Source organism: Salvia splendens, chromosome 8 (genome assembly GCF_004379255.2).
Source record: "Salvia splendens isolate huo1 chromosome 8, SspV2, whole genome shotgun sequence".
NCBI lineage: Eukaryota > Viridiplantae > Streptophyta > Magnoliopsida > Lamiales > Lamiaceae > Salvia > Salvia splendens.
In genome coordinates this window covers 28,586,200-28,598,307 of record NC_056039.1, presented here as the reverse complement: position 1 = coordinate 28,598,307, position 12,108 = coordinate 28,586,200, and the positions used below count along the sequence as shown (strand labels likewise).

General features: G+C 39.7%; 1 protein-coding gene across 1 annotated transcript; it reads left to right on the top strand.

Moving 5' to 3' along the window:
- The first annotated feature begins 10,722 nt into the window (after positions 1-10,722).
- Positions 10,723-11,315, top strand: LOC121743280 (cysteine proteinase inhibitor 1-like). The gene has a single exon (XM_042136535.1). The coding sequence runs from the start codon at positions 10,754-10,756 to the stop codon at positions 11,120-11,122; it is 369 nt and encodes a 122-aa protein (XP_041992469.1). The 5' UTR covers positions 10,723-10,753; the 3' UTR covers positions 11,123-11,315.
- The last annotated feature ends 793 nt before the right edge of the window (positions 11,316-12,108 follow it).

Here is a 12,108-nt window from a genome sequence, read left to right as displayed (position 1 = left end):
ACGGAATTAGTCAATTTACCTCGTTGATTCAATCAAGAATCGATGATGGCTTGCTCCGTCTCCACGTGAAGATCTTCAATACAAGACCTCGGATCTTCTGACTGGTGTCCCGGACTATACGCTGATATTTGTGTGGGCAAATCTCACTAACGTACTAGGACTCGAATAATGGAAGACAGAACTCAGCTCACGGAGGAGAGCACAATTTTCGAAAATCACTCTTTAGAGGGGGGACGAAAATTTGACAAAATAATTGTTGTGTTTTCTGTCTCATTTATTCTCCTATTTATTTAAGTAACATATTGGGCCCAGTCAGGGATCTAAGGAAGAATCTGGAACATGCCTCACCCAATTAGCTTTTTACTAATTAAATTGAACCCACAATTTAATATAAGCTTATATTGGAATATTACGAGCAGCCACTACAGAAGTAATATTGCACTGCCTTCCAAATCCGAAATTACAAGTATTCCGGGTTTCCTTTAATTGTATTTGATTTATTTCCCGCGCTTAAGATGGAAACATCCATTAATTAATTAATGTCTGCTATAGACTTAATTAATTAACATATTTCGAATTCCAAGAGTGGACTTAGCAAGAAACTCTTATTTATTATTCATAGAGTAATCAAACTCCAACTAGCTAGGTTCCGAATAATAAAACCTCGTTTCGAGCTCCTCTTGTGGATGTTATCAAACGAGACTCTCCTCGAGCACGTTTCAACATAATAGCAATCCTAGCACCTCTAGATAATGATCACCACTACCCAATATACCTGGATCGTTGGGTTACGAAAACCCGGCACCTTTGGTAAGTCAAAGTAGTGGATACTCAATATCGTATGCTCAATGCTAACGTACATTGATTAAGAAATTAATTCTCAAGACCTCGTCTTTCAGTAGATAGCATAAAGACTCGTCTTGCTGTTAGATCCATTCAGTGCTATACCACACCAACGTCATCTTATTTTAATAAGGTTTAGAAATAATCGGACTGACATTGCAACCTTTCGCGATAGGTAGTCTAGGCCTATCTAGGTTGTGAAATTCTTATTTTTCTTTGGTTAGAACTGACCGTGTTACCTTAAATTGGACGACGCCCACAACCGGTCTACTAAAACAAAGACTTAGACTTTGTTACGTTTGCTCATACATTTAAATATGCAATAAACAACCGTTAAATGTAAAACATAACAACATTATGACAAAAATAATCTGTTGCATTTATTGAAAAATAACCATTAGAGTTTTACAGTATCCAATCACTCGAAAGGTGATTTCTAGTATACAAAACCCTAACAACACGTACCAGAGGTAATGAGTTGTGATTTACACAATTGATTTAGTACCACATTTGTGATTTTGTATACATTTTGTGTATCTCATATGTGTACATTTGGTTCGTTTCATTTGTGATGTAGTCCCTCATTTGTGATGTAGTCCATCTGATTTTGTGTATCTCATTTGTGTATTGCAAGATGTCGCTAGACCTTCATCTGTGGACCATTCCATTCCGTTTGGTCCAAGTGTGGATGAACCTGCAACTGAGCCGGAAGGATTAGTTCACCAACCAGATCCGGAAAGGGCAGGAGCATCAGCAGATGAAGACGTTTACCGACCGGTAATGGACGGTGGTTATCAGTCACAGCCGGACATTCGGGTTGACAATGATATCTTTCTGATCATTGAGGATATTACCCATGAATTGTTCATGTCCGAAGCTGACACCCAAGTGCATGAGTCAGCTCCAGCTGCAGCCGCATGTGAAGAACCCATACCAGTGGTAGAAGATGTACCCTATCAGGTGGCGGAAGATGTTTATTGTCCGTCGTTCGATTATGTTCCCGATGGATGTCATCTTCATAACGAGGGAAGTATTGAAGATGATGGCAGTGATGATGAGGTCGGCCATTTTATCTCGTTGGCCAACATGTGTCGTGATGAACAAATGTTTACCTCATATTACGAGTCGTTGTGTCGGTAACAACACTCGGAACAGGAAGCGGGACAACAAGGGGGTGCGGAGCCAGAGACAGGTGAAAGCAGTGGAAGCTCCAAGAAAAAACGCAGGTCCTCCCCTATTGTTGATCAAAGGAACTCGACAGATACAAACCCTCTGTGCGAGCAAGATACAGTTGATGAGCTACAAGATCTCCAAGATCTTAAGGATTTGGAAGGCTTGCGTATGAAGGGTATCAAATACACCCACTTCAAGCTGATAAATGAGCTGCCAAAGTGGAAGTCCGGTGATTTTTTTAAGGATAGAGATTTCTTTTATAAGGCCATTCGCCAGTACGCGATAATGAGCAGACACTATATCGATGTATCCAAGAATGATGACAAGAGACTTCATGCCATGTGTAAAGGAAAGTCTTGTGAATGGTATGTTTATGCAAGGAAGATTGAAAGCCACAATAATACCGATTTTGTGGTAGTGAATATGCACAGAGATCATGCGCACACATGCTCCCAGGTATTGGATCAGAGATGACTTATATCCGAGTGGCTAGCTGAGCGTTACATGGAGAAAAACAAAGCGAATCCCCACATCCCATTGGCGGCTATACGACAGTGTGTGGATGAGGAATTCCAGCTCAAAGTTGGCAGGATGAAGGCGTACAGAGCAAGAGACATTGCCTTAGAAGGTATTTTTGGCAAGGCGGGACTTCAATGTAGGCTGTTTGACTACAAAGCTGAATTGGAGCGGACACACGCGGACTCTAGTGTGCATATACACTATGAGAACTTTAGAGATCTTGCGGCTGTAGGTACAAGATTCTTGCGGTTTTATACTTGCCTCGGACCGTTGAAAAAGGGTTGGATGCGTTTTTGCCCACCGATTATCTTCTTGGATGCCTGTTTCTTGCGAGGAATGTACAGAGGCCAACTCATGACGGCCATGAGAATTGATCCAAACAACAGCTGGTGGCCTATCGCGTGGGCGGTGACTGAGGCTGAGAGTTATGAGCAGTGGAAATGGTTCCTCGGCTATCTGGCAGAGGACATCCAATTACAGGAGATTGCCCCACGATTTGTCTTCATGTCTGATCAGCAAAAGGTACGTGAAATGTGATTTCAGTAAAACGTGTATACTGTAATTGTGATTATTTAAAGAATACTACTTCAGTTGTGATTTTGCCTATAAGCGTAGTAAATCGAGTGTGATTATAGATTTTCTGTATGTGTTGGGGCTTATAATACATGTACTACTGTATGTGTTGTGTTACATGAATTTGGCAGGGTCTTGCAAAAGCCATCCTGGAGGATGAAGGGGTTGGCAGCGGAAGCGTGCAAGCAAACGGATCACATAATACGGATCTATTTAGCAGATTATTCAGACAAAATGATTAGATTATTATTTTCCAAATATAACTAGGATTTAATCCAGGAATAAAATCCATATAAATCCAATAAATAAGGAAAGAATCTAATTAATCCATGATTTGATATTAAATCAAATCTCATATAATATATAAAATCCACAAAATATATATTCAAATCTTATCACTATATTTATCTTGAATCTAGATGAATATTAGGAAACTATTAAATTATTCCCATCCATATCATCTAGGAATAAATATTCCTAAAATCAAGGCAAATCTTCCAAAAAGATTTTATTTCCCTTAAATAACAATATTTTAATGATATCTTTTAATAAAATAATTAAGTAATCATTAAAATAATCATTCATCGTTATCTCATCGTACGAGATTCGCACGAACGATGAACGATGAAAATCCGACGAGTTCGTCGTCGGATCACGACGCACCCAGTGTCTCGGCACCAGGTGACGCGTCGGGTGGCACGGTTCCTCGGCCAGCCCGTCGCCTCCGTCTTCGGCCAGCGTCGCGCACAAGGCGCGTACGCTCTCGGCCTCATCGGCACGTCGGGTGACGCGGTCGCTCGGCCAGGAGCTTGCGCGGTGGCCCGGCTCCTCTTGGCCAGTGGCTCGTCGCCCGACTCGGCACACCAAGACCCAATGCTCCCACTGCCTCGGCCAGCCGTGCGCACGAAGGTGCGCTGCTCTCGGCCAGTGGCTCAAGCGTCGTCTCGGTCCTTCCGCCTAGGGTTTGGGCTCTCGGCGCCTCGGTGTCTCGACCAGTTCTCGGTCAAACTGCCGCACCATGCCAGCCTCTGTGTCGATCTCGACGCGGGTTCGTCTGGGGCGTGCGGTCTCGGCCGGCGGCGTGCACGAGCCCTCACTCGTCTGCGCGTCGCCCCGTGATCGTAGCTCCCCTACTCCCACTGTCTCGACATCCCTACTTCGATCGCGCGTGGTGCGATCCGCCTCAGCGCGAACGCCGACGGATCGCACGTCTCGTACGATCGAAAAATTCAAGTTCCTTGATTCGATAGTTCTTGAGTTCGTCATGCATAAAAATTAAACAAAACACCAAGAACATGCTTCGCAATCAAATAACGCATGCATACATGAATTTCGCGAAATTTAAATCCAAATAATCAGAGCCAAAAACCTGGCTCTGATACCAATTGAAGGGGTTGGCAGCGGAAGCGTGCAAGCAAACGGATCACATAATACGGATCTATTTAGCAGATTATTCAGACAAAATCTATTCGCGTAATTATCACATGTATCATGCTCATAACTTGAATTACATACATGCTTTAGAACAAATAAATCCTAAAACATGCTTGCTACGGAGTTAGCCAATTTACCTCGTTGATTCTCCAAAGAATCGTCGATTGCTTGCGCCTTCTCCACGATGATCTTCAATACTTGACCACAGATCTTCTGACTGGTGTCCCGAACTGTATTCCGACATCAGGGTGGGCTGATCTTATCGAAACACTAGGACTCGAATAAAGAAGACAGAAATTCTCACGGAGGAGGAGCTGAAGAACTCACGGAGGAGAAAAGAAGTAGAAAAATCGTTCCTCTTCTAATTAGAGAGAGGGACGAAAATTCTAACTCTAATCATTAATTTTTTCTGTCTCTTTTATTCTCCTATTTATAATAGTTCATATTGGGCCCAGTCAGGGATCTATGGAATGTTTTGGATATGGGCTCCCCCAATTAGCTTTTTACTAATTAAATTGAACCCACAATTTAATACAAGCTTATATTGGAATATTACGAGCAGCCACTACAGACGTAATATTGAACTCCCCATCCAAATCCGAAATTATAAGTATTCCGGGTTTCCATTTTGTTTATTATTCATTTCCCACGCTTAAGATATAAATGCCCATTAATTAATTAAAGTCTGCCATGGACTTAATTAATTAACATCTTATTAACTCCAAGAGTAGACTTAGCAAGAAACACTTATTTATTATTCATAGAGTAATAAAACTCCAACTGGCCAGTTTCCGAATAATAAAACCTTGGTCAAGCTCCTCTTGAGGACAATATCAAACGAGACTCACCTCATGCGCGATTCAACATAATAGCAATCCTAGCACCGCTTGATAATGATCACCACTACCCAATATACCTGGATCGTTGGGTGACGAAAAACCCGCACCTTTGGTAAGTCAAAGTAGTAGATACTCAATATCGTATGCTCAATGCTAACGTACATTGATTAAGAAATAGATATTTATCAAGACCTCGTCTTTCAGTAGATAGCATAAAGACACGTCTTGCTGTTAGATCCATTCAGTGCTATACCACACCAACGTCATCTTATTTCAATAAGGCTTAGAAATAATCGGACTGACATTGCAACCTTTCACGATAGGTAGCCAAAGCCTATCTAGGTTGTGAAATTCTTCTTTTTCTTTTGCAAAGCATTGCATAGAACCGACTGTAGTTACCTTAAAGTGGACGACGTCCACAACCAGTCTACTAAGCAAAAGACTTAGGCTTTATTTACTTCTTATGCATTTAAATGTTTATAAAACATCTCATAAACGCACAAGCAAACACAATGTAATAATATACTGATTCTATTCGTGCGAAATGCTCGAATAATACTGAATCGGGTCAAAAGTGGATTGTAGAGTTTTTACGTATACATGCAACGTTCTATTCGTGCGAACTCTCGTTCGAAACATGCTTTTCAGTATACCAACCCTAACAGAGGGTTTCCCACAGAGTGAGCATCACTTCTGTGTGCAACACATCTACAACAACTTCAAGAAGCGATTCATCGGGGAGAATTTTAAGGAGATGTTGTGGGAGCTTGCGTCAAGTACAACACACGAACAGTATGTTCAGCGGATGGATGCACTGCGGGTTATATATCCTCAAGCACATCAGTACCTACTCGGGGTTGCGCCTAAAGAAAAATGGGTGAAGGCTTATTTCTCTCCGCATGTTTGTTGCGATGTTATCCTCAACAATATATGCGAGACATTTAATTCGAAGATAGAAATTGCTCGTGAGCTGGCCATTATAACCATGCTGGAGGAGATCCGGACAAGTCAGATAGAGAGGATACAGATTAGAGGCTAATGGATCAAGACATACGAGCACCCACTGCCTCCCGTTATCAAAGAGATAGTGGATAAGTTGTTCGTGCGGGCTTCTTCTTGGAGATCAACTTGGAACGGAGAGGATACGTACCAAGTTTCAGGACAGTCAGACCAGTACGTAGTGAACATGTGGGACTTTACTTGCTCATGCAGATTATGGCAGCTTACTGGGATCCCCTGCACTCACGCCATCGCTACTATCAACAAGCTTGGGAAGGATGTAGTAGCCTATGTGTCCCGCTATTATTTGCGGTCGACAATGATGATTATGTACGAGAATGTCCTCTATCCAATCAATGGGATGGATAATTAGCCGAAGACCTCTGCAGTTGGATTTGAATTGGCACCCCCGAGGACGAAGCGACAACGTGGTCGGCCAAAGAAAGTGAGGCGTGGTTCGTCAGCACGCGGATGGATCTGAGTCTCTAAGTCGAACCTTTGTACTCAGATGTCGTCGGTGCGGACAAGATGGGTATAACCGAAGAACATGCACTAACGATCCCCGTGTAGATACTCGAACCAAGGTTGGACAGAGTTCACAGCCCGGTGAGCCCAGTGACAGGACTGGGTCGTCTAACGTGGTGCAAGATGAAGAGGTATTATTCATTACAATTACATGATTTCCGTACCCACTGATTGTGTATGTTAATGATTTGTTTGTTACAGACAACTATGCCTCGGAGAGAACGACCTAGCACACGCGGTCTGCGCGGTCAAGCCAGGAGGTAGTATTCACGACAATCTTTCATTTCTCATTTCCTAAAAATCCAGTCCATCTGACCGGTTTGTTGTTTTTTGTAGACCAATCCCATTGTTCCAGGGCCAAGCACACGTCGGACCAGGACTCGGCCGCAACGCTGTGGCCGTCGACGGGATCAGGATTGAATATGCGCGGTTGTCAATCTTGTTTGTGGCTTGTAAACAATCTTGGTTTTTGTTTGTGGCTTGTAAACAATGGTGTCTTGAAGTCTTTCTGTCTAACATTAATCACATTTTGCATACTATGCTTGTTAGGGATCATGATGGGAACGCACTCGTATTTTGTTTTGACTACGATATATGAGAAGGCTCGTGTGCTGCATATCTTAACTTTGTCTGTAGGATGGTATTTCACAAAAGGTTTTGTACGTCGGGTGTTATTCAACCAAAAGTTTTGTACGCAGGGTGGTATTTCAACAGAAGATGCGTACTTTAGTTGTGATTATAAAACTAAAACTTCAAAATGCTAGTTTGATGTACCTATGCGGGAAATTCCAGTCGTCAGTGTGAAAGTTCATTCATACACAATATTTACTTGTTCACCCCGTACCTGTATACTACAAATGAGACTTCAAATATTTAGTACCTATAAATCCACCCTTATTGCTTGAAGAGCAAAAGTGTTACCATTACATTAAGAAAAAAATTACAACGCATAAAAACGATATTACAATCTTCAGATTTCGGGCAGTTTTCTTGGTTCTAACAATTTCTAAATTAACACGTGCACACTCCTCACTATTCATGCTCAATTTTAACTTCAGCTTCTCGCACTCGTCACTTTTCATGCGTAATTTATCTTCAAGGACACCTTCCACGATATTCTTGCAACGGAGTTGTTCTTCAAACCTGTCTCGTTCGAGCTTGATTCTTTGAAAGTAAGTGTCTTGGCTTGGCGATAGACCTGCATCAAACCAACGGAAGAATCTACAATCATCTTCCTTCCATATTGGACAACGATAGTAACGTCGCCCAGGATTAGCATTCGTCCTAGATGTCACAAGCTACGCCTCGAGATCTTGATTACAGATCACAATCTGTGGACGAGGCCACTCCCAATTGAAGCTTGACCCGAACGATTGAGAACTTGAAGAAGACATTGCACGAACGCGCTGAATGGGAAATTTAAAACCAAACATATTAAAAACCTATACGACATTATTTATGAAATTAAATTCCCCAAAAAAATAGCCTGGTGACAGCAGTATAACACACACATAACATACTTAAACCCTAAATTTCCAGCTACAGCTACTAAAACCACCGAAATGGGTCAGAGTGCAAGTTTGCGATCTCAAGCTCAGCTATACAGAATTGAACAATGAGTATACGACGGCGGGGACCACACGCAGTAGACGAAAGAAAATGGGAGGGTGAATTGAGGTGAGAGAATACAACACATTTTCATATCCTTCAAAATTCAAATGTAGAGGAAAGTACACAGTTTAATTCGACCATCAACAAATAAATGCACAGTACAATCGAAGGACGAATTTCAACCCAACACACATAAACCCTATATTGAATATGACTACATTCAGCTGCAAATTCCACTCAAAAAAAGTACCCCACTCGGTAGGGATAAGACGACGACAGACAATGGAAGGCCGATTTACATTGCGACAGAAGAAATTATCTAAATTGAGTCAATACGACGAATTATTACAGTTGCTGCTTGAATTACAATGAGAGGAGGAAGAAAACAATTCAATTTCAAACTTTTAGGAATGAATGCACATTACATTTAAGAAATTAAATTCAAACTTTTGACTTGACATCGATGCAGACCGGTCTGCAAAAGTGCAGCCTCGGGCAGAGATGCCTGCAACACGCCCGTAAAATGTCTAAAATACCCTGCAAGCCATAAGGGTATTGTGGACCGAAAATGGCTACAAATACCAGATATGTGATTATGTTAAACGTCAGAGATCTGTGCCGATAAGCCTGGAGTGAAACAAATGCAAAGGTCAGGAACGTTTTATATAGTTCACTCTAAAAAAAATTGTTCCTGAATTCAAATTTTAATCACAAAGAGGAGAGAGATTCTCACAAAGCCAATTCTTTTTATCAAACTCAGAGAGTTTTCCATGGCAGAAATAGCAAGGAGTCCTTTACTTTTGACACCCAAAGTCCAATTTTCACCAAAGGTAACCACACCATTCTATCTTCCGTATCTTTCATGTTTAGAACATGAATCTCATACAACCACGGAATAACTCAAATTATTAGAGAAACCGTTCAATGATCATAACTTCCCAACCACAATCCTTACACGCAACTTTTGCCTCGAAACTGTAGAACAGAAATTTAAGAAACAAAGGATTACCTTTGATTAAAGTTTGGGGGGCTGCCGGACCGAGACGCGACGCCGGCTGTTCGAACGGCAGCGGCGTGGAGGAGAGGAGGACAACGGCAAGTAGCCGATTTGGGGCTCCTGGGTGGGCCGGGTTATTTATTTGCTTTGGGTTGATGGTTTTAAAATGTTTTGGGCCCAACTTAATTTCTTTTGGGGGATCACGTTTTATTATTTTCTGAATTTTCTCTTGACCGGATTGTTATGCAAAAATATCAAAATTAGTTATTTTAGATTCCGAGTTAATTTAAATACTTCTCGAATACTTCTCGAATAATTTATTAATTGCACGAAAGCATTACGAACAAGTTGAGGAGATGCGATGCGGACGACAAGAGTATCAAAAACGCGAAAGATGACACACGATCTCTATATGTGTACACTAGTCTGAGTAAAGGCTCACCCCCCTAGCCACACCCGAATTCGCTAACTCTTAGCAAATCTAGTTGGGATTCACTCCCCACTAAGTCGATCAAATAGAAAGCTCATCAAAACTAAATACAGCAAGACATAACGTCTTTGGAAAGTAAATATACTATTTCTTCAATTGTGTCACTTGTTTAAATTTGTACTTCATCAACCTCGTGTAAAAATCGTGTATTTTTCCTTTATAATTTATACCTATAAAGATATTATTTTTTTCGTTCTCTCATTCAAATATCCAACTTTATTATTCCCCCATCTCGTTACACTCATTAACTCTACCTAAACTCTTGTCTAATTCGTGAAATTATTGTATATAGGACAAAGGAAATATTATTGAAAGTTGACAAAGAAAATAAATGAAAGAAACGTCTAATATACATATGAGAATAAAACAAATAAGTAAAGAATAAAGATGTATTTTTTTCATTGTCTCGTTCAAATATCCAACTATTTTCTCGCTCTACTTTATTACAGTTAATAACTCTACCTAAAATTCAAGAAAGTTGTAAGTAAATGGGAGAGGAGATAAGTTGACAAAGAAAAAAATAGGAAATAAACCGTTAATATATGTGTGGGGATAAAGAAAATAAAATAAATAAAAAATTTATTGAAAACAAATGATATCTTATCCTTCAAATAATAACAAAATTAATATTTTTACTAGTACCAATATATTAAATGAAACTTCGTGACTAAGATATATATTGCTCGTAATAAATTTCCCCCAACTATAAATATAACTGTCCCCGTTTCCCCACCCACCATACTCAAAATCATGGCACCCAAATCCCTTCACATTCTCCTCGCCGCTCTCTCACTCATGGTAGTTGCGCTAGTTCCCATCTCAGCCGCCTCCCGTGGCCGCATCGTCGGCGGCTGGCAGCCAATCGCCAATCCCAATGCACCGGAGATTCTCAAAATTGCGAAATTCGCGATTTCGGAACACAACAAGCAGAAGAACGCGGCCTTGGTTTTGGTGTCTGTGGTAAAGGGAGAGTCGCAGGTGGTAGCTGGTATCAATTACAGGCTCGTGATCTCCGCCAAGGACTCCGCCGCCGCGCCCAAGACTTATTCTGCCGTCGTTTATTCCAAGCCTGGGCCGAAATCCCTTAAGCTCACCTCCTTCGAGAAAATTAAAGCCTAATCGCCGATTTTAGAAATTAGATTGTGAAACTGGCCAGATATTGTGTATCAGTATCAGATATTGAAGTGAAATAAATTTTCGAGATATTTGTATCTGCTTCCAGATTTGCAAGTTTTTATTGAGATTTTTGTTGAGTGATTTTTGTGGTGAACTTTTGTAATTTTCAGAGAAATGAACAAAAGATTATGCGTTAGTGGGTCTAGAAGATTTCCCATGTTTTTTTTACTTTCTAATTTTATTAAAATAAGTATCTAAGCTAAGCGTTTATCTCGTCAATAATTTTTTAATTTTAAAAAAATCTATTATAGTCTCTAAAGTAGGGGTTTATTTCAAAATTAGTTCTTTTAGCATTTTGTACTCAAAAGTACCCTTTTAGGCGGTTGGTCAATTTCAGTTTTCCACATTTTAAAATATTTTTATATAATATTATTTTAATGATGCACTAAATCTAATATTATTTCAAAATTATTTTTTCTTCCATTTGTCCTTCTTCATTTTGTTTCATTTTCTAAATACATATTTAAATTTATAAAATTAAATATAATATTTAGATTTTTAAATATCAATATATTATTTAAAATTATTAATTTATGTATTCTTTCTCAACTCACTGCGAAATAAAACTATGCAGCCAGCTCAGACAAAACTCTTTTATAATAAAATACATACATTAATCATTTTAATAAAAATAATTTATTGATATTTATAAAAATCTAAATTTTATATTTAATTTTATAAAATTAAATCTAATTTTGAAATAAAGAAACAAAGTGAAGGATGACAGATGAAAAAAGAAGATAATTTTGAAATAATTTCAGATTTAGTACATTGAAATAATATCAGATTGAAAAAGTTAAAAAGTTTAAAAAGATGAAATTACCCAGCAACCCAAAAAGGCATTTTCGGGTGGATAAATGCCAAAAGTACATTTTGAAATCAACTCTTAATTCATAAATTATTATAGATATTTTTAAAGTTCATAGATT

Coding starts and splice junctions, on each gene's coding strand:
- LOC121743280 (XM_042136535.1), top strand. CDS start 10,754: ATGGCACCCAAATCCCTTCACATTCTCCTCGCCGCTCTCTCACTCATG.